Below are 26,226 nucleotides of genomic sequence, written 5' to 3' on the forward strand. Positions count from 1 at the left end.
GGCGCGGCCTGAGGGCTCCTGCCGGGCCGCGGCCCCCGTCCCCCGCCCCGGTGCGCGGCGGCGGCGGCCTGAGGCCGAGGGGGGGGCGGCGGCGGCGGCGGCGGCGGGGCTGGGAGCGCCCGGAGCCCCCGGGGCCGCGGCCGGTGAGCGCGGGGCGGCCGGGAGGCGGGGAGGGCGGGGGGTGTCGGGGAGCGGCACCGGGGAGCGGGGGCACCGGGAGCGGTGCAGGCCCCGGGGGCAGGGGGCGGGAGGGAGGGGGCACCGGGGGGGGGGGTTCCCCGCGGCCCGGCACCCGGCGCTGCTCCGGTTTCGGTTGGGGGGCGCGGGGGCGGCAGTTCCCGGTCCTTCCCGGCCCTCCCCCGGGGTCCCCCGGTCCCCCTCCGCTCTCCCCGGCCCTCCCGTTCCCCGGCCCCGTTTCCTCCCCGGTCCCCCCTCCCCCCCCCCGGTGCTCCCCCGGGCCCAGCCCGAAGCCGCTCCGATGCCCCTCGCAGCCTGCGGGTGCCGTGGTTTATCCCGCCGGTTGTCGTTGGGGCCCCGTTTGTAACGGGCTCCCGCTTCTCCTCGGCCCGCCGGCCCTGAGGTGGGCGGTAAGCAGAGGGGCCAACGGTTCTCCCGGCACCGTGGCACCGGCTCGGCCCCCCCCCCCCCCCAGTGGGTTACACACCGGGGGAAGTTTCCGTCGCTTCGGGCCGGGTTTTGAGAGCCGGCGCCTGCCGCCGCCGCTTGCCGCCCCCCTTTCCCAAACGCCGCGCTCCGGTCTCGGTTTTCAGGCGCTTCGGTTCGAAAGCGAAGTCCGAATCTGCAAGGCTGCCTTCGGCCTCTTAAAGGCGGAACGAGTCGGGGCCGAGCCGAGCCGGGACATTCAACGGTTCTGGGCATCGCTGAGAAATCTTCCCGAGCCCTAAAGGGCTTCCCTTCCCCTAAAGGGCTGGGACGCCTCCAAAGGACCCGGGGCAAAGCCCTGCGGGCGACGTTCCCTGCAGCCCGAGGGTGCTTCGCCGCCTCCCGGGGCTCGCCGAGGCCTCGGGGAAAGGGCAAAGCGGGCTACGTGCCGAGCTCGGGGCCTCCGCACGGAAAGCGGCGGCGCTCGGCCGGAGCCTTTCCCCTCCCGCCTCGTGCCCGCGGTGCCGCGCGAAGCGCCCGAGACCCGACAGCAGCTCCCGGTGCCGGCTTTCTTCGGCAGGTGGGTAGGGAAACGCCACGTTTATCGTGGCTAGGCGCACCGGGCGGGGTGCCGTGACGTCCTCGGAGCGGGTACGGGGACGTTTTGTCACCCAAAGTACCCGGCCCTGCTTCCTTGTGCTGCCCGAGGAAGCCCAATTAGCCGGCGGGGGCGCGCGTCGGGGAAGCAGCTAACGCCTGGCCGTGCTCCGCATAACGCGCTTGGCGAAGGAACAATAAGCGTGCGGATTTAAACGGAATACAGACAGCTAATTAGCTCCGAAGTTAAGCGCTCGGCTCTGTTCCACACGAAATAAGCGGCCTCAGGAAATACTAAAAAAAAAAAAAAAGAAAAAAAAAAAAGCAAACCACCACAAAACCCCCGAGCCCCAAGAGTGATGTTAAGAAACCATTTTTTCCAGTCCTAAAATGGTTCTTTGCGCTGCATGGCCGTGCGATCCTTCCTCGTCGGTGGAGGCGGCTTCTGGAAGCCGCCGGCCCCGATTTTGGGGGGAAAAAAGCCCAAGAAGTGGCCGCGTCGGGTTTGTCGCGTGTCGCTGGACACCGCGCGGTGCTCCCCTTCCTTCCAGCGCAGGGCGATAAAGCAGAGGAGTTGGCTCGAGGCGACCGAGGCCCCTGCCGCCCGGGAGAGGTGCACAGGTGTGTTTTGGCCTCCTGCGAGCTTAACGGGAATTTGCTGAGGGGGGGGAAACCCGCAAAGCCGAGTCGCGGGGTTCCGGCGCTGAGATCGTTCCTGGACTTCTGGCGTAAGTGTTGATTTTTTTTTTTGGGCGGGGGATGCGCCGAAAACCGAGCGAATTCCCCCCTCGCGCCGCCGCCTTGCAGGGCTCCGGCACCGTCCTCTGGGGTCCCTGAAAATGGATTTCGGCTTGGGAGCGACGGTACGTTAGGAGCGGAGCCGCTGATGGTACTTAACGCGTCGTGCGCGCTCCCGGAGCCTCTTAACGAGCTCGATCACCAGGATTAAAATCGCGTGGCCAGGGACTGCTTAGCTCAGGAGCCAATTAGCCGCACGCTCCGCGCAGCGCGAGCCAGCGTGGGGTGCGCGCTGGCGTCGGGTCCTGGGGCGGAGGGGCAGAGCCCTCCCAAGGAGCCGCTTTCTCCCCCCGGGAACGCCGGATTGCTCACCGAGACCACCTCGGAGTGGCTGACAGCAAACCCCAGCCGGATTTCTCCCCGCTAGTTCGATTTCCTTTCCGACGGGGAGCGTGGAAAGTTTACGGCAACAAACCGGCCGGCCGGAGCGGGAAGAGCCCGGAAAGCTACCGCCGTGGGGGGGGTGCTTTGAAATCGGCTCTCCTTTGACGCGCTGGCTGGGAAAATCAGGAGGACGTTTCCCGAACCGGGCGCAACGCGTCGCCGGGGCTTGTTCTGCACCCCGCCGGCGCTTTGCTTTCGCCCCGCGGGTCGGTTTCGTGCCGCCTTTGTGCCGCTCTTTCCCCCGTTCCCGCGGCCGTGCGCGGGCTCCGGGTGAAGCCTCGGCCTTAATCGCATCACCGAGGAGCGAGGATGCGCCGGTAGATCCTCGCCAGATCTCTCGGAGGCTGTTTTGTTTCCCCAGCCCGTCGCTTCACACCTTTTGTGCGCGGCGAGGCTTAGTCCGGAGCTCGCCAAAGGCTGCTTCGGAAGCTGCCGCCTGCTGCTCGTTTTCTCCCCCCCCAAGACTTAATTACTGCTCGGTTTTTCCCCTTTGAAGTGGGTAAAAGTGTATTTCCCGGGCGATAAGGGGGAGTAATTTCAGCCGGTCGGAGATCTCCTGATAACTCCCTCTCCGGCAGCTCTTTTTGCAGCCGCTTTCGGGCTGCGAAGGGCTGCGGCGTTCTCGGTTCTTCGCTTTTCGGGGACGGGCGCGCCAGCGCTCTGCGGGCGTCCCTTCCTTTGGCGAGCTGAGTTTGAGGGAGCTCCCCTGTGGCAACCCAGCGTTTTCTCCTTGTGCTCCCCTGCTCCCCCCCCTGGGTTCAAGCACGCCTTCCTTCGTTTAAAAAAAAAAAAAACAAAACACAAAAAAAGTGAAATTACCAAGGGGTCCGTACAGCGCGGCTGTGGTTTGCGGTGCGGGTTGTTGTCTTCGGGCGCTTTGAGAACTCCGAGCGACGGGCGCAGGGAGCTCCAGTGCCCGGAGCTGCGGTGCCCAGAGCCCCCCGCAGCGCTCCCGGCCTCGGCGTGGGGCTCGGGACGCACCCGGAGGCCGAACGCTTCCTGCCCGCGGCCGCAAGCAGCGAACCGAAACCCGGCCGCTCGCGTGAACCGGCGCGCGTCGGGGAAACGGCCTCAGCCTGCGCCGGGTTTCCCCGGGTGCCCCGTCTTTTGGCACGGGATTTCCGGCGGCGTTCGGCATCCCGAGGCAGCAAAAGACCCGTCGCCGTTTAATTCCCCGGGCTGGAGCTGGTGCCCGCAGGTAAAGAATTCTTCTGCAGCCCTTTGCGCACCGGCAGTGAGCATCTGCACCTCTCCGTCCCGTGCTTAGCTTGCCGGGGTCACTGGCTGGGAATAACTCTGTGTGTTTAAGAAAGGAAGACTCCAGGTACACGAAAACCCTATTCTTAAATTAAAACGGGCTCGTCGGGTCCCTGCTGGCGAGCCGCGGGGCGGTGTTGCCGACCCTGGCGTTGCAGGAGCATCGCTGCGTTCCTCGGGCTCCTAAACCGTGTCCTGGGGACGGCCCTAAAAAAAAAAAAATGATCCGGGGCGGGTGGGAGCTGAGCTGCTGATTATTTCTGGAGCAAATTTAGCTGTGCGCTTCTCTCTCATCGCGTTCCCTGATGGTCCCCCCAGCAGCGTGCGAGGCCTCCTCTGGCCGCTGGATGTTTCGTCCCCAGCTGCGGCGCTTTGCAGCTTGGCGCAGCCGGGCCGTGCCTTTCCCCCCTCGCCGCAGACGTGGCCGGGAGGCTTCGCGAGGAGGGGCTGCCTCCTTCCCGGGGCTCCGTTGCTTCCTTACACCGAGCGCCCCGGGGTTCTTTGTTTAACCTGTCGGCACCCTTGGCCCTCACTGCTTCCCCCGGCACCGCGAGCAGGGAGCGGCTGAAGATCCGTGCGCCTAACGCCGCAGCGGAGCCGTCCCTGCAGCGTGGCCCGCGCCCCGCTGAAACCAGCGGGGGGGGGAAAAAGCGTGAGCTCTGCCGGCCCCGGGGCGCTGCTTGCGTTCACGGCAGAGATCCGAGCCCGATCGCCCGATCACCAAGCCCGGGATCCGCGCTCCCGGTCCGCCTTGGCTCGCGGCTCTTCGTGGGAGCCGTGTTTGTGGCGTGGTTTTCTGTGGGGGGCTGTGAGCCCCCAAACCTCGCTGGCTGTAGGGCTTGCCCGGCGTCCCGGGGTGCTGCGGGAGCTCCGAGCGAAGCCTGCTGAAACCCTGCCGAGCCTGTGGGGAGCTCGGCGCTTTGTATTTGATGTTGCTTTTTGGTGGCTGGCTCTTCCGCAGCGCCTAATGCAAAATACACGTTTTCCTCTGGAAAAGCGTGAGCGAGATGGTTTTGACAAGCTGAGAGACTCGGGGTATGCCTTTAGCTACTTCAGCAGCGATTTCTTACTTCCTTTGTTGTTTTTTTGTTTTTTTTTCCTCCTTTCCTACTCAGAACCCGAGAAGACCGACACCAACGGCCGCAGCCAGGCGTCGTGACAAGAAGCTGCTCTTCAGAGGAAGGAGCCGTGGTGCTCTGCTGGCCTGTCAGCGCGATTCTGACAACTCCAGACCCTGATTGCCCTCGCAGCTGGGATTTTGCCATCCCAAACCAGATATCTGCCGCTTCCCGCGTCGAAACAAGGCGGCGTGTGAATTGCAACTGCCAGCTACGGTACTTGAGGGCAAAGACTCTTTTTCCTTTTTTCTTTTTCTTTTTTTTTTCCCCCTCTTGTGTAGCTGGACGTTAGAGCAAACGCGCCGAGATGTCTAAAAAGCAAAATGCGAAAGGTAAGATGCATGCGACTGCGGTGCAATCAAATGCCAATACGCAGCACGACTGATTCCAAAGTTATCAATTAGGGAAGGGGGTTAATTGCTTCTGCTATGCTCCTTTCCAGGCTGCCGACGTCACTTGACAGCTTATTGTCACTGTCTCGGTGACACGGTACAACCTGTTGGGTCCGCTGACATTTCTAGCAGCGTTTCAGTTGTCCGGCTGGACAGTTCTGATTCCGTCAGCGGCCCTATAACGTTAATATTGCCGCGCTTCCGCTGTCAGAAAGCAGGAGAAAAAGATTTTCGGCGGCTGAGGGGTTGCAGAGCCAAACTTATTGTTTTTTTTCCCCCCCTCCTCCCTGGGGTCCCCGGCGCTGGTGGTGCGAGGCTTCCCCTCTCTGGCTATGGTGCGTCCGCGTGGTGTCGGGGCGACCGGGGGATTAAATCTACCGAGTTTCACCCTGTTCCCGAGGCAGCCCTGGCCCCCCACTCTGCCAGGAACCTGGTTAAGAAGCGGGGGACCCATCCCATCCGCCCCTCGGAGACGGGCGTCAGAGGGCAGTGAGCGGGTGTTGCGAGGGGCTCCGTCCTCAGCAGCCTTCCCTTGCTGTCGCACGTCGAACGGCAGAGCCGCGCTCGCGCCGAGCGGCTCGTTTCGAGCGAGGGATCTCAGCTGCCACACGTGAAGCATTCATTCCAGAGCGCGTGGGGAGGGGCGGAGGGTTACGAGTTTCTTTTTATTTGAGCCGGCTGCTAATTAATAATTTAAGGCGCACGGGCTTGACAATTCGTGTCCTCTGCCTTCAAGAGAGGAGCTTTTGTTCTCCGTAGATTTCTTTTCTCCGAGCAGCTTTGGCGGAGAAGCGGCGTCTACCTGAGGGGCCCTGCTGTCCTCTGACAGCTAGACCCGGGCATGATTTGAAGCAATTAGCAGCAGTTATGGAAATTACTGCACAGGGTAATTCTTGAACGGTTTTTAAAACGCTGTGTCTGTGGCTGCGCTTTTTGGGAGCTTCGGCACAAGTCCTAACGAAATTACCTTTTCCCGGCTGCTGGGCGCGGAGCCCGGCGGTCGCTGGTGCTGAGCGCGCGGGGAGAAAAATGTGCCTTGGCGGGCAGGGAGGAATTATTGCGGCCGGGCAGGGCAAAGGAAGAGGGCGCTGGGAGACTGCTGGGGAGGCACAGGGAGAGCTGCTGCTGCGCTGGGCCCGGCTTTGGGGTGCTCCTTTGCCGCTCATGGCGTCAGCGTGGTGCTGTGGTATTTTCCAGCCCTCCGTGAGGTCCTGGGCTTGAGCAGGCGAAGCTGCAAAGCCTCTTCAGCTCCTCTTTTTTTCTGAAGGCAAAGCAAAAGCCTTGTGCTGCGTAACAGAGGGCTGGAGGAGAGGTGTTGAGAGGTGCAGAACGAGGGAGAGCCACGGTAAATAACGCAGCAGTTTCGAAACCAAATCGGGAGCCCACCTCCCGCCGCTGCTGCTGCTGCTTAGAAGAGCCCCGGACCACTGCGAACATCCCAACTAATCAGAAGGGAAAACAGTTCAATCTGCAGCCCGGGCACGTAATCAGCCCCGTTCAAAACCCGCGTGCACGCCTACGTGTAGCCCCGTCCCCCTGGGCTGTGCCGGGTGGCTCCTTTCAGCCCTCACCCACTCAGCAAGGGGTGCTTCAGAAATTCAGAGCGCAGGTAGGTCTCCGTGATGCCAGACCGCTAAATAAATATTTTTGCGGAGTCTGGGAGGTTTGTTGGCTTACCGCTGTCGGAGTGATCCTCGGCTCCCAGCGCTTCTCTTCCCACCCCTCCGGTGCCAAGCGAGCGTGTTCCCTCTCATCCCCCTTCCGACTCGATTAATTGATTTGAGTGAAAGCAGCACCAGGCTGGGGAATGACTGCTGACCCCGGGATACAAAGCAATCACATAAATCTTGTTTCCGGACATCAGCCCGCGGCTGTAGGCGTGCCAGGTGCCTGAACCAAACGGCGCTCGGGCTCCCGCTCGTCTGGATGCGTCACGGAGCCGTTTCGATGGATGAGAAATTGCCCTGCGTGAGTTTTGGAAAGGGGAAAGGCCTTTTGGTATCAGTCGCCGGCAAGGGGGGGCGCGTTTCAGCCAGAGCAGCGGGGAGCCCGCCCAGCGGAGTGAGAAGTTCCCTTGTAATCTCCCCCTTTGTTTGCCCGCGCGGCGCTCGAGGAGGAGAAGCAGAACCCGGCCGCGCTGCCCGCTCGCCGTTTGCTCAGCCTGCGCCTGGAGGACTTTGTGGGAGAGCCCCCGGAGCAGGAGGTGGCCGCGCCGCTCGGAGTCGCGCAGGGAACACGCGGAGCCGGGCGCGGAGCGCGTTCTCTAACCCGATAAATCCGATCCCGGCTTCTGAGGGGCTGGTGCTTGGAGCCGCCGGGGGCTCTGGCTGCATCCCTCCGTCTCCAGGTTCAGTTTGATTTTCCATCCCCTGCACGCGGATGGGAGCCAGGTGGGGAAGGGCGATGCGGGGAGGCTCAGCACCGTGGCTCCGTCCTGCTTTGCCACCTCTGCTCCCCAGAACTGCCCACGTTTGCCCTGCCCCGCTGCTCGTGCGCTGAAAACAGAGGCGCTGCCCGGCCTCGTGCTCGGAGAGCTGCCCCACGGCGAGTTCAGCCTACTGCAGGCGAACTTTGCTTTAATTCCCTGTTCAATTTTCCCCCTCTTCCAAGCCATCGGGCACCTGCACGTGGGATGCAGCCTGCTTTGGCATGTCGCGGCCATCCTGCTTCTGCTGGGCTCAGACCTCTGGCAGCCTCGGGGGCAGATCTCGGGGTTGCAGGTCCCCCTCGTGGCCCCGCGTAGTCACACTCCCCTGAAGCATCTTTTTCCGGAACTGAAGCCTGGTTGGAACCGATCACTTTCCTGTGTCAGGGTTGGGCTTCAAGAGGCTGTGTGGCATGCTTGGGCCCTTCAGACCGATCTGAAAAAATAAGCGGGGTGTCTTGCCTAGCAAAACCCTGTCGTGCAGCTGCCATCTCCTCGGGCTGCCTCTGCATCGCACGGCGCTCTCTTTGGGCACTGAAGGAGTTTCCGCGGCAGCCGATGGGAGGCACCAAGTCCCGGTTTTTGAATGGGCCCCGGAAGCGAGCGGTGATGGAGGCCGAGCAAGGGGAGCCCATCGGCCGAGCGCAGCCCCTCGAGTAGCTTCGTGTGTTTTGGTGGCAGGGGGGGCTCGCAGGTGCGCACAGCGGTGGTGGTCGTTCTCCCGGATCATAAGAGGTAGCTGTCAAGTCCTGCAGGACACCTTGGTTTTTTCTTTTGTTCTGCATCCCTGTAAACCACAGCGTTAATTCCTACTCGGCAGATGCTGGCGCACCCTTATTTTTGCTCAACTACTGTGTTGTTTCTGTGTATTTTGTTCTGATGTCGATGAAACGTATCGGCGGCAGCGCAGCACCAAGGAGCGATCCCCAGCGGACCTGCAGGTGTTGATTCCACCCTGGTTTAGTACTTACTACCCTCAAATTCACGGGGAGAGGGCTTGGCGTTGGTACCTCTGCTGCCTGTTAGCGGGAGCTGTTCCACGTGAACAAAGAGCGGGGCGTGGTGATGGAATTTGTAAGGAAAAGCAGGGACGCTCCAGGCTGCCAAACGCGAGCTGTGGAGCTCGAAGTGCAACGCCTGGAGCCTGGGAGCAGCGGAACCACAAACAGCTCCCACCGACGCGATCTTTCAAACAGCGTTTCTTTCGGAAATCCTGATTTACCCGTGTTTTTTGGGTCCTTCCATCTACAGTTACGCCTGAAAGAGCAGGCCGACAGAGTGAAGGCGTTCTGCGTTGCCCTGATCAGGAGGATGCGTCAATTCCCGTCCTGTCACCACAGCCGCCTTGTGGTCCTCGCGGGCGGAGGAGAGCGGAGGTGCTCGGCAGGAGCAGCGCCGTGCCTTCGGGTGCTTTGCGGTCCGCGTCGGCGCTGTGCCCGGCAGAGCCGGCGTGGCTACCGCCGACCCGAGGAGCTGCAGACCCCGTAAACGTTTCCCAGTCTAACCGAGTCTTGGCTGCGCTCCGGGCAGCGACGCTGGGGCTTCGCGAGCCCGGCATCACTCGGAGAGGGGCTTTCGGTGCCGCCGTAGCAAGGTGGCGCCGGGGGGCCACCACCGCGCTTGGCGCGCGTCTGCCCCGGGCCGTTCTGATTCCCGGCTGCCAAGAAGCCGAGCGGGCGTTTCTGAGGTTGTAGGTTTAATTCTTGCACGTGTCTCGTACAGGAAGGACTAATTAGCGGAGTTACAGGAGGAGCAGACTGAAATAAGCCGGCAGCGCGATATTCGGTAGGGTGGATTCTTCCTGGTACCCTCGGTGTTCCTATTGAGGAGAAACAATTAGCGCGATAAACAGCGGTGAAATACAGCGGTAAATGATCTGGGATGAATGACTTCTTGCCACCCCGTTTTCCTGGAGGATACAGCCGGGAACCCAGAAGCAATTAAGGCCGTTAGCGTCGCCTCCGGAGTTTATTGCGTCGAATCACCGGGGTAGCACCGCGCGGTGCAGGCTTCGATGAGCAGAGCTCAGCCCCAGCAGCGGAGTGCCTCGTCATGTCAGGCACGTCGGGCGCAGTCGGAGCCCTGGCAGCGCGGAGGGGCTTTCTGTCCCCGCTAAGATGTTAATTCCCCAAATCCCAGAGGCACCGGTGGCAGCCGGGCTCGCGTCCGCGAGGACGTGAGCGCTTTAAATTCCGCCCGCTCTTGCAAGTAGCCGCTACCACGAGAGACCCGAGCGCCAGCAGCCCTTTTAATGATGCCTGGGAGTGCTCCTGGGCGATATCAAATGTATGCAGCGTAGTCTCCGTTGCATAATTTTTGCATGATAAACATTTTAACACCAGGAGGGCTCGGGCCGTGGCGGAGTGACGGGGAGCTGGAGAGGCAGCTGGGAGCGCGACGCTGACAGGCCCGGTGCCCTGTAAGACCAAGTGCAAATGGAGATGTGGGAGGGATGGGATTGAGCGGCCGAGAATGTGCTGCACGGGGGAGCCAAACTTCATCTTCCCTGGCACCTGGGTCCTTGGTGGCCGCTCTGCGAGGAGGATTTTGAAAAAAGATTGCAAATTCTCGCTCAGCGGTGGGAACCTGAAGGCCGTTTACAAGATTAAGGGCTGCAAAGTTGGGAACTCAAACTTCGGTGAGCTCCGGAAACTTGAGGAAATCTTGCTCATGGGGCCGCAACGGGTAAGGATGGAGCGGGGAAGAATTTAACCGTTCGTCTGTAGCCTTAATAAGAGCCTGACCTTTCCATCATGTTCACAATTCTGTCGCTGTACTTGGAGGCATCGCGGTTTAAATGCTACATCAATGTCTGGGAACCGCGGAAGTCAATGGTGTGTCTCAACGCCGCGTACGGGTTATTTAGAGGAGGCGAGGGAAGGAACGTGAATCAGCAGCTGGGAAGAGCGGCTGGGCTGCAGCACAGGGCGGTGAGCGGACGGGCTGCCCTGTCCCCAGGCAGTCCCCAGAGCCACCGAGCGGTGGCACCTGCAGGAACCCGGCTGAGGAGCTCAGCAGGAGGACCCCTGGCCTCGTGCTTGAGGCTCGAGCTGGTGCCCTCTTCGGAAATCTGCCCTCGGCGATGGGAAGTCCCTGGAAAGGGCTTTAGGGGCTTGAAGCAGGAGGCGAGGCTGCTGGGGTGCCCACCCGCCACCTGCTCTATCCCTTTCCTGCAGCAAACCCGAAATTTGGGCTGCGCGGACCTTTGGCAGCAAAATCAAGCGTGGGTCTGCGGTTCCAGCCCCTCGTGGCGATCTCTCGCGGCAGGGCCCGTGGATCTCTGTGACCTTTGCTCGCTGACAGGGAGCAGAGCTGTTGGCGATGGCTGCCTCGATTATGGGTCTCTTTTGGCAAATAAGCATTACCTTGGAGATCGTAGCTGGCGGGGAGCGCAGGGTGCTGAATCTTCAAACCCATTTGTCAGGCTGCTTGCCATTTGTATCTCCAGGTGGAGGAAATTGGTGAGCGCGCTGCTCGAAGGCTCTCGCGCTGAGGCTGTCATTAACTCTTTATTACTGGGCTCAGTAAAAGATTAATGCAGGAAACGGGAGGGTGGCACTGGTCGGCTTCAGCGAGATTGTGTTGTGGGCCAGCCCTGCTGGGGCGTGCGTTTGTTGGCTCGCGGCTCTGGTCCGTGGTTGGTTTCAGAGTTTTATTGGCTTCCTGAGCTCGGCGGGGCGTTGGCACGCCGGGTTCAGCCGGGATCGCTTCGTAGCACCCCAGCTGGCAAAACAGAACCTGATTGTTGAGCGAGGCTGGGACGTCACGGCTGGTTACCCTCCGGTAACAGGATCGGCCCACGGACGCTGTGCGTTCGTAGGATTTCAGCATCCTCCCTGGCAAGGCAGCGAGCCGGGGCTGACCTCCCGCTTCACCTCCCTCCAAATGCCTCCTGGTGCCTGTTGTTGAGAAGCCAGCCTCCCTCTCCTTTGTCTTCACAGGTCCGTCTGGGTTTATTTTTGATGTGCAGTCCAACACTGTGATGGCCCAAGGAGGAACCTTTGAAAACATGAAGGAGAAGGTAAATGTGTCTTCGGAGACTTTAACTTGCCACGCGCTGTGGAAGAGCTCATGAGCGCTGTATCTTTATCTGCTCTCGGAGGTGAAATATGTTTCTGTCTGGGAGCTAACTGCAGTTCTGTCAAAAGCAAAATTTTATTCAGGCTAAATCGTCCCGGCGCATTAAAGTTTTATAAGGAAGTCATCAGTTAAGGGTTTCAGACTGCTTGCAGAAGGGCTGCTGTAGGCGCAAGGCAGGGTAAAGCGGATGGTTTACGTGTCACCTCTTTCCCTCCCTCTAGATCAGCGCAGTGCGTGCCATAGTCCCCAACAGGAGCAACAACGAGATTGTCCTCGTGCTGCAGCACTTTGACAACTGCGTGGACAGAACGGTGCAGGCCTTCATGGAAGGTAACCGCGGCGGGTTTCTTGGCTGGGTTCGTGGCCTCGCGGCTCCTACCCGCCCTGTCTGTGGACCTTTTTGGGAAGCAACGGTGCTCGTGCAGCTGGGGCTGCGTGTAAGTGCCTCAGCTGGCGGGGAGCTCTCGGAGCTGCCCAGCGTGCCCGAGTACAGGCTCTGCACAAAGGCGAGCAGCAGCCTGTTCTCTTCCCAGTTTCTGGTGGTGTTTGTCCATCCGGGGGTCAAGGCAGAGAGAGGTACTCGATAGCTCGTTAGATAATGGGTGTTAGGTGCTTGATCGCAGAAACTCTTGCTCGTGCGTGCAAAACCAGGTACGTCGTCAGCTTCCAGAGTTGCTGTCTGTACTTCGTGCTGTGTTAGATGGGTTTTCTGACCCTGCTGGTGATGCTGCCGGGCCCTTTGCTGCTCTTGTTGCTGTGCTGACCATCACGGACAGCCACACTGTGCCCACAGAACCCGTGGCGGCTTCGGGCATCCTGAGCCGGGGTCCCTGGCAGAGAAAAGCCAGCAGGTGTCAGACCCCAAGCTCAGAAATTGCTCCGGCAGGGCTCTGAACGCCCAAACCTGTGCTGTGACAGAGCCGAAGCGAGGTTGTTTGTCTGGAAACAGCTGGCCCTGTGTACTAAGGGAGTAGTCCTTGTCGGGCCGGAGCAAAAACGAAACCGATCCTTTTGTTACGTCAGCCAAGAGAACTGAAACTGCTGAGCGCAGGAAGCGTCGCGGCTGGCACCAGGTGTGGAGGTGCTTCCACGTGAAAGAGCTGGAAGCAGGCGCCTTGCCCACTGCTCATCTCTGCGTTTTGTTTTAGGCAATGCCAGTGAAGTACTGAAAGAATGGACTGTAACAGGCAAAAAAAAGGTAATGCCTTTAAATATACTTTACTAAGGTATTTATCTCCTCTCTTATTTATTTTGAGGATGAGGGAGAGCATAAATTCGGACTGCAGAGAACGGTAGGCATTCCTCATAATTTCAATGAGAAAATAAAGCAAAGAGCGAACGCGTATATTGATGGTAGCCCGAGATGATCACTAGGTTATCAGGTGCCTTACTATTCAGGGCAGTGATTTACACGCTAACTTCGGTGCAAGTTGTAAACATCACCATCTCACCGCATTTGCATTCAATTTAGTTGTCAGGCACATTGTGGTGGGTGCAGCAGCGGAAAAAAAGGCTTCTAGACTTACTGCCCTAGCAATAGCTTTTATTCTGCTGACCCTCCACAGGACCCCTAATCCACGCTCCCAGCCCCACGCTGAAGTAAATCTTTCTCAGGTCCCTTTATTTCAACAGAGCTCTGTAATTCACTGTTCGGATAGTCGTGCGGTTCCATTTTTCATCGGTAACCTTTGGAGCTGAACAGTTGCATTTAATGCTGAGGTCTGTGGAAATATATTTCTGTGTCATGTAAGCTTCCTCGCCTGTTTTGCCTAGGTCTGTGCTCAGACCCCTGTGAAATGGTTAAATAAAAACTTGCAAAGTTCCAGGACTCGATATTATAATGTCTAAATCCGCCAGGGCGAGAATAAAATCGTAATTATTCAGAAGGACTCCTTTGAATTCTTGAAAAGCACCAGAATGAAACAGGGAGGGAGAAACTGCGACTGAACAGCCGCGTGCTGGGAAACGAGGGAATTTTTGTCAGAGCGAGGTCTGGAATAAAAGAAAGTTCTGCCTGGCTGCCGCAGAAAGCCCTGGGAGCTCCCCCCGAGCAGCGCGGGGCTGCTGCAGGTTGTGGCCCCGAACCTCTCCCGTTGCCCATGGGTTACGCAGCCTCGGTCTCGCTGGCGCGCCGCCAGAGAGGATAACGCATCCGTGTCGCATTAAAGCCCCCGTGTCTGTCCTCATTGTGGAATAAATCCCTCCGACTGTTAATAGGATCAACAGCCAGGCCGGCTGAAAAAGCACTTAATTCGGCTACTTTCAGCCAGTAAGCATAAGCTTAATTTTCCCTTTAGGAATTAAGCTTAACGTGGTGTTTTTTCTTCTTTTTTTTCCCCCCCTTTGTGGCGCGGATGCCTAATCCTCAGAACAAGAAGAAGAAAACCAAACCGAAACCGCAAGCCGAGTCGAGCCCTGGCCTCGCAGACCCCGGGAAATTGGTGCCCACTGAAGAGGAGCCGTCGGCGGACTCGGAGCAGGGTGGAATTAACGGTTACCATGTGAACGGCTGCGCCCACGACACCGAGTCTGTGGACTCGCTCAGCGAAGGTTTGGATGCGCTTTCAATTGATGCCAGGGAGCTAGAGGATTGCGAGTCTGCCGCACCAGCCATGCCTGATAGAACAGGTTAGTCTCTAGGGTATCGCAGGAGACGGGCACCGAGCGCTTAACGAGCAGAGCGCTGCCCTCTTGCCTTTTGGGTTCCTTTGTTTCGGGTCGGCTCTGGGTACCGAGCTCTTTGGACGGCTCTTCAGGAGCGAGCAGCTCGCCTTGATTTCTGATTCCTGCTCGCTGTCGTAAAGAGGCGGTCAGGGCTCTGCTGTCCTCCTCGCGTTCCCCTGTAAACAAGTGTGCTTTTCTACAGCAGTGCCTGAGCTAGAGAATGGAATAGCAGGCTTTGACACAAAATCGCTCACCATGCATCCTTCCCAGAGCCCTTCATCTCTTAGACAGCGGCCTGAGCAGAGGAGCGCTAGCAGGTCTCTGTCCAGAACCACGGCGAGCAACTCGGCTCCCGCCTGCCTGCCCGGAGCGCGGCTGGATGACGTTCCCATCTCACCTGCCAACAAGAAGCTCGGTAAGGCCCTGGGGGGCTGCACCCGCTCCGGTGCCGCGGCAGGTCGCTGCTGGCCGACTTCTCGCCGCCTCTTCCGCGGTGTCGCTGGCAGACAGCGGTGAGGCGTGCCGGACGTTGATTTTAATGCAAGCTAACATTCCTTCTTATTATCCAGCTGCTAACTCGCACTCTTCTCCTCTTCTCCCCTATGCACAGTGGGGAATCTTGACAGCAGTTTAGACGGTAGTGCCCGGAGCAGCAAACCCGTGGGTGTGAGAAGCAGGGGAGGAGGCAGGCGGTCTCGCTGCATACGTTTAGACCATTCTTCTGCGTGCTCCCTCGCCGAGCCTTTAGGTTGTTTCTCATCTTTTGTGAGAATTTGTCGAAAGGCCACAAGTTTGGTCCAGCCCTGTTACAAGAAGTGACAGCCTCCTTCCACCAGATTTGTTTTTTTTTTTTCCTCTTTTGAGTGCTTTCTCCACAGCGGAGTTCTTACAATAACAAGGGGGGACAGGAAGGACCTCAGAGACCCCAATTGTGATCGCAGTTATTATACGTAGCACAGTGAGGCGCGGTGGCGGTGGTTCACCTTGGCGCTGTGCGCTAAAGCTGTAATGAGCAGTTGTTAATGGAGCTTGGCAGGGGGCAACTGTGCTCCGGCAAGCTGCGGAGGTCTCGGGCAAGGTGCTGCACCCTGATGGCGAGCTGAGACGCGGAGACTAACCCTGGCAGCAGAGAGCCAATCCTCTCATCTCCTGGGTTGAGGAAATAACCTTCTGTACAAATTTAATTTTAGCTCCGGAGACGCTTCTCTTCTCCAAGCGAGCAGTCGTTTCGTATCGCTCAGCGATGCGGTGTGCTGGTCCTGGGAGCGGAATTCGCTTCCCTCGTTTCCTGTCCCTAACGCGTGCGAGAAAAATTTCAATAATTTTTTTTAGACAGGGTCTTCTGTGAAGCTGCTTTATTCGCGATTGCAATGGCGGGCGTCCTGCAGGCAGGAGCGCGCAGCAAAAGTTTATCATAACCTTATATTCCCTATTACCCGACACCCGATTTCTCCCGATTCCTCTTTGGCTGAGTACTACAGGTTCAGAACCTACTCGATGCACGTCTGTACCATATATGTACGTTTTTATTTGACCAGCCGTTAATTTTTCCTTTTCCTTTTCTTTTTTCTTCTTCTCTCGTGGCTAGAGGGCCCGTGATTTTTGTTTTTACTGCTCATCCTGTTTTTCTTAGCTGTCGTCCTTACTTTGGGACAGTGGGACCTTCCCCTTATCTGCTTAACATAACTCCCCACTGCTCTGCCGCACAATCACTGTTGGATATGCAAGGTTAGTGGAATTTTCCACTGCAAAAACACCTTCAAATGCGAAAACACAACTTTGTTTCTCACACACAGAAGCGACTCAGAGCTGCATTGGGTGTAAGTGCGGTGATAGGACAAGGATTTAAGTTAAAAGAGGGTAGGCTTAGATTAGATATAAGGAAGAAATTCTATGATTCTTGTCATGTATTTGAAAATGTGGAGGGACATCTCTGCCCATAGAAGGAAATTCCACAAGCTCTGGAAGATCTTTCCCCAGTAGGAAAATCTCTAGAGCTGCCCCTGCTGAACCTAGTGCCTTTGCGCTGGGGAAGGAAATTTTTTAAAACCAAGCAGGGCAGTGTTAAAATAAGAGGGAAAGCCATCTCCTGATTTATCCCTGGTGGGAGGATTTAGCAGTATGATTGACACGGCTGTTTGAGCTCTCTCTGTCTCTTGGTAGGTTCTAATATTGAAAAATCAGTGAAGGATCTCCAGCGCTGCACCGTTTCACTGGCTCGGTACCGGGTTGTGGTGAAAGAGGAAATGGATGCTTCCATTAAGAAGATGAAGCAGGTCTTTGCTGAACTGCAGAGCAGGTAAGTAAAATGTAGGAACGGATCCAGATGTTGAGGATTAAGATCAATGGGTTTGGAATAGGACTTCAGCTTTCCAGTCAGCCTAATGGCATGCTGGTGTTTGCCCTGCTGGCCAAGCGCCGTTCTTCAGCGCCTGAGAGCTCAGCATGTTGTAAAGAATGAGCTGGAGTGTAAAGTCTTGTGCTCTGCAATTTCCAGAAGCCGCCTTTGCAGGCAGCTTTGCTGGGCTGTCATCCCCCTCGTGCAGCGAGAGGCTAAAACACCTTCAAGGCTTCGGTGTGTCCGTCCGGGTCTTTGACAATCTTTGGCACTGCTTTTGTACGAGAGAGTTAACCTGGCACCATAAAGCCATTTTAGACACAGATAAGGCAAGGAACTCTCCAGATAACTGCTGTCTGCCAGGTGCTGGAAGGAGAGGTGTTGGGAGCAAAGAGTGCAGCAGTTTGCGTCTTTTCAAAACAAACATTTATATTTGACATCTTCAAATTAGGGTTCAATATCACATGGAAGAGCAGGATCCTTCCGAAGGTATAAATACACATTCAGGATCATTCTGTAGAGCATTACTTCTCCTTTATTAAACCAAGCTTTTAATACTGGGCATGATGTTCCCTACGTGTGTAACAAGGTCTTTTTAATGAACGTTTTCATTGTTTTGGGTAAGTGCTTTAAGATGATATTCCAAAAGTCCTAACATCAGATGCACTTGCTGTCCTGGCTGACTGAGTCTATTAGTGAGAAGTTGTTCTTCTTGTCTATACAAACATGATTGCTTTTGGTAGAGAAATATTCGTAAGAAACTGCACAGAGAGTTCTCCTTGCCTGAAGTGAGTAATATTTGACAAGTAACTAAAATGCTGCTATCACGCCGAAGGATTAAAGCAGAGACTTGGCAGACTTGCAAATCTGTGTCAAAAGCTATCTGCGTCTGTAAACTCTGTGGCCTCAGAGGCAAGAGTGTTTAGTGGTAGCGATGTAAGGATTGCTGAATTCTGAAGCCCTTTGGCGAACTTGGTTGTTCAGCCTGGGCTTTTTTTTCTCGTGCGCGTACTTGTGTTGAACTTTGCTACCTGGAAGCGCTCTCCTGGAGCGGAATGCTGCCCCGCATTTAAATTCAGCGTGCGCTAAAAATAGCGACAAAGAGTGTTGATGGAAGACTTTTGAACTCGACCGAAGAGGCGAGAGGGAGAGGCAGGGTTGGCGGCGGTGTCTGCGTGCCCTCAGCCGTGTTTTGATGCTTCCTAACGCTTGCCGTCTCCGAGCCAAAGTTGGACGAGGAGCTCCCAGCCCCTCTCGTGTTCTGGAAAAGCCGTAGCAGGAGGGGATTTTCCCCGCTGATGGCTGAGAGATTTGTGGCCCTAACTCAGGTGTGTTCACGTTCATATTAGGCCCTGCTTTGTTAGTGGCTGCCGAGTCACGGCTGAGGCAGATCCAATACTACCACTGCATGCAGCGGGTTTTGTTAGGTTTTGTCTGCCTCCCTACCTTACAGCATCTCTAAAAAACCTCCCTTGCTTTGGAAAACGTCATTCTTCTGGTTACCGTGCCCGGGTCTGCGTAAGCAATCCCTCGCCCTTTGACTCTGTGTTATCGCCCGGAGAAGGCTTGCTTCACGTTCGGCGTGGTTAAAGACCCAAGTCCAGTCCCACGGCGCTGCTCCGATAAGCCGGGCGGGCGAAGCAGGACGCGCGGTTCCGGGAGCCGGCCTGGCGCGGGGCCACCGGGAGCCTTCTCCCCTGGCGCGGGGCCACCGGGAGCCTTCTCTGACAAATGCCCAGCACAGGAGCTGCCCATTTGGGGGCCGGCCCCACGCAGCCCATAGGCAGCCCCTCTGCAGCCAGGGCATTCAGAAAAGATTTGCCTTCCTTTTCCCAAAAGTGATGCGGCTGCCGGTGAGCCGAGACGCAATTTGTTCCATCACAGCTTTCTTTTTTTTCTTTTTTTTCCCCCACTCCCCTCCTGACCCAGAGAACAATCAGTGTATTTTTAAACCCCGTGGCACAGGACGAGATCCAGCGGTTAAATCCTCGTGCTGAATCACTGCTCCGGCTGGCGTCCTACCAAAGGCAAGCCTGATTTAAAAGCAGGTTGGTTCATCTGAAACAGGAAACAGGAGAAGCGAAGCGGGGACCGTTTCAGCTCGTGTGTGTCACAGACGCACTTCGGGTGTCCTTTTAAACCAGCGAGGGTCCCTGGCTTCATCCCCTCGCCAGAAGCGCGCCGCGGTCGGGCCTGCGCCGAGGCCAGGCGCACGTCACGGTCTCTGCAATCCACCCTGAGGGGCGGGGGTAGGTTTCCTGCCGTGCGAGGATTTATCATGGAATCACAGAGCGGTTTGCGTTGGAAGGGACCTGAGAGCCCAATCTAATCCCAGCCCCCTGCCGTGCACAGGACCCCTCCCACCGGACCAGGCTGCCCCCGGCCCCATCCAGCCCGGCCTTGGGCGCTGCCAGGGACGGGGCACCCACAGCTCCTCGGGACAGCCTGCGCCAGGGCCTCGCCGCCCTTGGAGCGAAGAATTTCTTCTTTATATCTAATATAAACCTGGCCTCTTTTAGTTTAAAGCCATTACTCCTCGTCCTATCACCACCCACCCTTACAGAGTCCCTCCCAGCTTTCCTGCAGCCCCTTTTAGGCCCCTGGAGCCTTCTCCAGGCTGAGCACCCCCAGGTCCCTCAGCCCGTCCTCGTAGCAGAGGTGCTCCAGCCCCTTCGTCATCTTTGTGGCCCTCCTCTGGGCTGGGGACGATGGGGTAACCTGAACGAGGGCGTCCCCACAGTCCCCAATCCCCACAATATTTTTCCTGCAGGAAAAATACCTTTTTCTGGCAGGGAAAGCAGCAATTGGGAGCCCCCCGAGCCTTTTGGGTGGGGTGGGTGAGCTCAGCGCTGCGCGCTGAGGTGGGCACGGGGCCGAGAGCCTCTCTCCCGGCGGCTGGCTCGCAGCCGAGCACCCGGCGTTATTTTATCTTCGGCAGCTCCCGGTTTATCTGCTGCCCCTCTTTCTTCCCAGCTTCCTTTCTTCGAGCTCAGCCTTTCTGGCAGAGGCGGGTTTGCGTTCCTGTCCTGGGACAGAGCAGCGCAGCACCGGGCGCTGTGCTGCACGGAGCCGGGGGCAGGCAGTTGGCTCGGGGGGGGGAGCAGAAGCCGTGCGGGGGCCTTCTCGGGACGGAAAGAGCACCGGGGGCTGCTCCGAGTCGCTCGTCACGCGAACCTCGGGCCGAGCGGCTTGACCTCCGTTCCTCAGCCAGCCCAACTGTAAAATTGGGTAAAGGCCTCCAGCTGGGCTCTGCCGAGGAAATTAAATTACAAAGGGACGCAGGCTGTAGGCTGTGCCGGGGTACGTGAGGGTCTGCCTGCAGGAGAAAGCCCAAACCAGCCCGCAGGAGCGAGGTGTGCGCTGAGGGGGAGGCGTTTATGGGGCGCGCAGCGCGGCCGGGCTGCTCCTGCACCCCGTTAATCGTTGTGGCCACGCTCGCACCTTCGTGGCTGCGGCTCCGGGGGATTCCTGCGGTGACGTGGCCCTGGGCGGGCACCGGGGGCATTTTCCTGGACCCGGCCTTTGCTTCTGCTGTTGTGGAGCCAGGTCGAGCTGCGCTGGGGACGGCTGGAGACAAGGTGAAGCCTTATTAGCGTAGCTTTTGACACGCGCTGTTGTATTTGCGCAGTTGGGCTGAGAGTGCCTGACCTGGCTCAGGCCCCTGCTGTGCTACGAGCAGAAACAATTCCTGCCCTGAACGGGCAGACGGACAGGGCGATAAATCAACAGAAGCCGCCAAATGTCAAAGCTGCTGTTCAGAGGGAATTGTTTAAATTGATCTCGCTTCCATCCTCTCTGACATGCAGAGGAGCGGGAGCCGCGGTTCGAGTTTGCATTTCAGCCGCCCCGTGGGTTCCCTCGCAGGCAGCCGCTAAAATAAATACTCTTCCCATTTTCAGGCGAGCCGTTCTCGCTGAAAAAGCCCGTGGCCTGTGCTGAAGGGCTGACCCTGTGCTTCGCTGATATCGCCCTCGGTATAATTCGGTGTCTGTGCTGCAGGCACCGTAAAGCTCACGCGTGCAAGGAAGGATTTTGCTTTCATAGCGCCGTGCTTTGACCCCGCCGGCAGCTCAGCACCACGCAGCCCTTCGCTCACCCTCTCTCCTCCCTCTCTGGGAGCGGGGAGAGAATCAGAAAGAAAGGAAAGCCTGTGGGTTGAGATGAAGACAGTTTATTAGGACAGGAAAGAAAGGAAAATAATAATAATGTGTACAAACAAGTGATGCACGATGCTGTTGCTCACCACCCGCTGACCGATGCCCAGCCTGCCCCTGAGCGGCCAGCCCGCCCCGTATTAATTGCTCAGAATGACCCCAAATGGTGCAGAATGCCCCTTTGGCCAGTTGGGGTCAGCTGTCCTGGGTCTGTCCCCTCCCAGCTCCTGCTGGCAGGACAGCGAGAAGCTGGAAAGTCCTTGGCTTGGTGTAAGCGGTGCTCTGCAACAATTAAAACATCAGCGTGTTATCAGCGCTCTTCTCATCCTAAATCCCAAGCGCAGCACCACAGCAGCTGCTAGGAGGAAAATTAACTCCATCCTAGCTGAAACCGGGGCGCGTTATTTAGAAAACAGGAGCTGAAGCGAATGTCACAGGCTGGATGTCAAATGCGTTCAGGCGGCCGGCGGCGGCTGGGGGAAGGCGAGCTGCAGCGATGCCGCTGGCACAGCTGAGGAGCAGCCGTGGGAGGCGAAGCGTAGAAGCACAGAAACGTTTCCAGGCAGGGTGTGTGAGAGCAGTTGGATTCCTCGTGGTGAGGAACAGCTTCCACCAGTACCTGGCTCTGTCCAGAGCGGGAGCACTGGTGTTTCCTCTCCCGTTGTAACCCCAGTCGCTCGGTGGGATCAGAGCCCTCCTCTTCAGGCTGCGAGCAGCGGTGCTGCGGAGCTGCCTGCCCTGCCCTCCCCTGCCTTGCCGGCAGGCGCTCGGTCGCCCAAACGTGCTGAATTCGGTCAGGAGCCGCGCGGCTCTGCTCGCACAAAGGCTGCCGCCGTGATGCCCCGGGGGAATCGCCGTCTCGTGGCAACGGACACGCTCGAGGCACGCGGAGCCTCCTGGCGAGGGGCGATGCTTCGCCGCGACCCCCTGGGGTGCTCCCGCCGCGGGTGAGAAACCCTTGGACCGTAGGAGCTGGGTGGTGGGGGCTGCGCCCCCCGGAGCGGCGCCTGCTCCCGTGTCGGCCCTGCAGCCCTTTGGGATCTGCATCGTGCACCCCGCCGTGAAGCGGGGCAGAGCACCCGAGTTGGGGTTTCTGGACGCTTTTCTAGGTTTAATTAACTACGAAGGGTGTAAGAGCGAGGCGCTGCGATGAGGTGGCTTCCCGGTGTGGCTTCCGAGAGGCTGCTGGCAGGGAACGGTGCCCAAATGGCGCTGTGGGTCCCATCCTGCCCCGCTAGCCGGTGCCCTGAACAACTAACCCTTCCAAGAGCTGCGCCCTCGCTTGGCTCCGTTGAAGTCCAGCAGAGCGCGGCTGCGCCAGCGGCACGGCTGCCGTTCCCTCCGCCCTTGCCAAGCGGCTCGTGACTTTACCGGAGGTAAGGTGACCACGCACCCAGCTGGTCCTGGGGAAGGCAGCGCCGTGCCCCGCGCTCACCCAGAGCAAGTTTTGTGCCAGCAGAGCCCGCAGCACCGCTCGGCCTCCGGAACAAAGCCGGGCTGGCGGCGGGCTCCTGCTGCCCTCTGTTGGTCTCCACTCGCTGGCCGGCAAACCCAGAAACCGCCAGCCGCCGCGCTTTTTCCGTAGGATCTGGGTGTCCCCTTTGTTTGGTACTAAATCCTTCTCCTTTTTCCTTTCCCTGTTTTTCCCCAGCCTTATGGATCGCGAGGTGGCGTTGCTGGCCGAAATGGACAAAGTGAAAGCAGAAGCAAGTAAGGCTCCGGCTTTATAGCAGCCCCCGGCGAGCTGTACGTGCTGCTGCACCCTAAAGAGGCAGCCCCCCCCCAAGAAGCAGATTTTTATTTACTTCCTGCTCACGTTGTTCTGAATAACGGAGAGCGCTACGCAGCCAGAACCTCGAGCTAGCTGTGTGCCGTGACCGGACGGTTTGCTGCCTGACGGGCGTCCTCTGCGAGGCCATTGCTCCGTGCCCTCCTCAGAGAGGGGATGAGCTGCACCCTTCTGGCAGCCGTTGCTGAGCGCTTTGGCGTTTCGGGCAGCTGGAACGGGCTTTGTCAGCCCGCCTGGTGCCGTTAGGAAGCTCCACGGGGACGCGGCCCCAACCCCCCGAGCCCAGGAGGCCCCGGGGAAGTAGTTAGCGCGGGGAGAGGAGGGAGGCAAAGCTGCTAAAGCTGCGTGTCGCGCCCGTCTCTTGGAGTCAGCTCACAGCTCAGGTTCCGTCTGCGTCTGGAGCCGCGGGTGGCTGCAGCGGGGGGAGCTGGGGCCGCTGTGCAGCTGGCACGGGGCCGTCCGTGGGGGCCGTGGGGCACCCGCTGCTTACCAATAAGGGGCCGGGGCTGCGGCTGCTCCGGTGTCGGCGCGGCCTGAGCTGCGATCTGTTCTGCAGTGGAAATCCTGGTCAGCCGGCAGAGGAAGGCCGAGGCCCTGAAGAAGATGACTGACGTGGCGGTGCGGATGTCGGAGGAGCAGCTGGTCGAGCTCAGAGCTGACATAAAGGTGGGCTTTCCGCTCCGCTCCTCTCTGATCTAACTTAGTCCCACTCTCGCCCGAACACGACAGGCTTTTTTGTAACCTCCCGGGTTCTCGATGCATCTGGGCGCAGTTTTCTGTCGAGCGCAAGACTTCCCTGGTCTCTGTGGCGTCCAAATGCGCCACCAGTGATCTGCATACCGCTGTCTGCAGCCACGCAGCAGGGCCTGGGCCCCTTCATCCCAAATCTTCACTCTCAGCATATCTTGCGTTACGAAATACTAACTTCAGCCAACAAACGACCATCCAAACATTAACCCCGGTGCGTGCAGTTCGACCCTCAGCCATTGTGAACTGGCACAGGGCTGGGAACGTGGCCGAGCTGCAGCTTTGTCCTCGGAGCAGTAGTGAAAACCTCCCGCTGGTGCAGGCTGACCTCTGCCTTTCCACCTAGCTCGGAGAGCCTGCCTGCTGTGCATGAGTTGCTTTTATATTCTGTAAAACACTTCTGCTCGCCGGCACACCGGCTCCTGTCACAAGAGGTCAGTGCGAAGTTGCGTGAAGGATCAATTAAACTCCAGCTTGAAAACCGAGCTGCTGTCACCCCTGTTCTCCTGCAGCACTCGCCCCTGTAGCAGGATTAGTGCAGCCGAGGAACCTGTTGCCTCTGAGCAGCCGGAGCAGAGGCCTGGACGGCGCTGGCTGCAGACCGGAGCCACTGTGAGGCTGCGGCTGGGCTCCCGGGGCCCGAGGAAGGCTGCTCGCCTGGAGGTGGAAGTCATGCAGCACAAAAATCTGTTCCTTGCTTTCCTGAAGTCCTTGTAGCCACCTGCTTTCTCAGCCAAGGCTTTTCAAGCAGCACTCAGCTCCGATCCCTGTTACTGGCCCAAAACAGGAGAGCTTTGTCTCCATTTCCCATTCCCGTGCTCCGTAACTCAGTCAGTGCCTGGACTGAATTAACATGCGTTCTCGCTCTTTTCCCTGAAGCACTTTGTGAGCGAGCGGAAGTACGACGAGGAGCTGGGCAGGGTGGCGCGGTTCACGTGCGATCTGGACGTGCTGAAGAAGAGCATCGCCTCCTTCGGGCAAGGTGAGCGGGCTGGGAGCCGGCGTCCACCAAAACTGTGCATCTGTCCCCAAACCGTGACAGTGGGAGAGGAGTTGGCTGCGGGGTGGCCCTCCCTTGCCTAGGGCTCTGTTCTCCTTCCCTTCCCCGTGAGCTGAGCCCCTCTGCAGTCCCCACAACTGAAGTTTAATCCTGCCACAAAGCGCCCCGTTGCTGTTCAAGCCTTTAGCTCCAGCCACGAGCTGCCCCAGCCGCGCTGTCACAGGGCCCAAGCAGCGGCTGGGGGGGGGGAGTGGGTGGCAAGCAGTCGGGGTCTCGTGCGCAGAGCGTGCATTTTGGGGTGTTTCTCTTCCAGTTTCTCATCCAAAGAACAGCTACTCCACCCGTTCCCAGTGCAGCTCTGTCACCGCCGTGTCCCTGAACAGTCCCAGCGAGACCTCCGCTCCCGCCAGCCCCGCCTGTGCCTCCGCCTCCGCCTCGAGCCTTACCGCAGCGAGCAAGAAGCCCTCGGCCCCCGCAGAGGCAGCAGCGGGGGCCGCCGGCAGCCATCCCCCCCAGCCTCCCCGAGAGGTACCCGCACCCCGAGGACAGCTCGCTCTGCGCTGGGGGCACGGGAGCTGCCCCCGTCCGCCCTCGCTCACCCTCCCACCCTCTTCCCTTCCAGGCTGCCCCGGGGAACAGGCGCCCAGGAGCCGGTTTCAGGCCCCAGGGCCAGCGCCACACCGGTCCCCCCGCCGCCGGGCGACCCAGCGGGAACCGACACCGGAGCAGGCCGGGCCAGGCGCACGGCAGGCATCAGAACCCCCCGGGGGTCCAGCCCCTGGGCAACCCCCGCCAGCCGCAGCCCCCGGAGCCCGGCCCTGCTGCCGGCACGCACAGCCCGGGGCTGCCGCAGCGCAAGCCCCGAGCCAGCCGCCAGGAGGGAGCCAGCAGCTCCTGAGGGCACCGCGCTCTCCCCCTGCCTCCGGTCCAGCGAGGGAACAAGAGCGTAGGAAGCTCCTAGCTAGAGTTGTTAACGAAGGAAAGTTTACACTTCTCTGTTCTCATGCCATTGTTCGGTTGGTTTTCTTTTCCTTCTCATCCCTTCTTCTCCCCCCCCCCCGTTGTCTGCTGTGCTCACGCCTGTGCTGCGCTGTCCCCGTGTTCAGCCCTCCCCACGCCCCCCTTTCTTTCACCTTTTCCTCTCCCCTCTGTGAATCCCTGTGGCTCCGATCCCACCACCGGCAGAGGAGGGGGGGGCCCCCAACGCAGCCCCCAGCCCCTTTTTATTTTTTCCTGTGCGCCACCACCGGGGGCTCACCTCGGAGGAGCCCGCGGCAGCCCTGGCCTCATGCTGGCAATGAGGCTGAGCGCTGCGAAACGGGGGCTCGAGGTGGTTTTTGGGGGAGCTGGGGGCCGCATTTTGGGGGGCGGGCCTGGCAGAAATCCAGACCTCTGCCTTCAGGGCATGAGGGGGGGGGGACACGCAGCCAGCGTTTGCACCCTTCGCTCCTCTCTTTGTTATGTTTGGGGGAAATCTCTTCATTTTATTCACTCCCCCCCCCCCCGCCTTCTCGCCTTCCCCTTCATGCTGCAGCCTCTGTCCCTAAATTAAATTTATAGCAATATCAATTAGCAGAGCTAATCCTGGGCGATACCGGGTGGGGAAGCGCGACCGTCCTCCTTTAGCCTTGTTCGAATAAAGACGTTCACGTTCAACGCCGCTGTCCGTGCTGTGCTAGCCAGGACCGTCCCCCCCCCCGCCCCCCTCCCTCCCCATTTTGGCAGACCCAAACCGGTCCCACCTTGCGGGGGGGCCAATGGGGAGGCCTGGGAGGGGCTGGTCCTGGAGCTGGCGCTGTGGGGGGGGAGCCTAGTGCTGGGGGAGCCCCCCGGCTTCAAGAGGAGGGGGTGGGCCTGTAACGGGACCCCCGGTGGGCCCC

The 26,226-nt window shown here is 59.0% G+C and overlaps 1 protein-coding gene across 3 annotated transcripts; it reads left to right on the plus strand.

Annotated features, from left to right (window-relative positions):
* On the plus strand, positions 1-26,002 carry SPATS2 (spermatogenesis associated serine rich 2). 3 transcript variants are annotated; one of them, XM_083814445.1, is made up of 13 exons: positions 1-143; positions 4,755-5,089; positions 11,516-11,595; positions 11,876-11,984; positions 12,803-12,852; positions 14,024-14,282; positions 14,521-14,733; positions 16,482-16,617; positions 22,462-22,520; positions 23,156-23,265; positions 24,226-24,328; positions 24,660-24,874; positions 24,969-26,002. In XM_083814445.1, exons 2-13 carry the CDS (start codon positions 5,065-5,067, stop codon positions 25,242-25,244), a joined length of 1,635 nt encoding a protein of 544 aa, XP_083670571.1. In that variant the 5' UTR covers positions 1-143; positions 4,755-5,064; the 3' UTR covers positions 25,245-26,002. The 3 variants fall into 3 exon arrangements, with proteins under 3 accessions (XP_083670571.1, XP_083670572.1, XP_083670573.1); XM_083814446.1 differs by having other exon boundaries at positions 14,524-14,733; XM_083814447.1 differs by lacking the exon at positions 1-143 and having other exon boundaries at positions 4,843-4,973.
* The last annotated feature ends 224 nt before the right edge of the window (positions 26,003-26,226 follow it).

This window comes from Anser anser (assembly GCF_964211835.1).
Source record: "Anser anser genome assembly, chromosome: 30".
In the NCBI taxonomy this organism is placed as follows: domain Eukaryota; kingdom Metazoa; phylum Chordata; class Aves; order Anseriformes; family Anatidae; genus Anser; species Anser anser.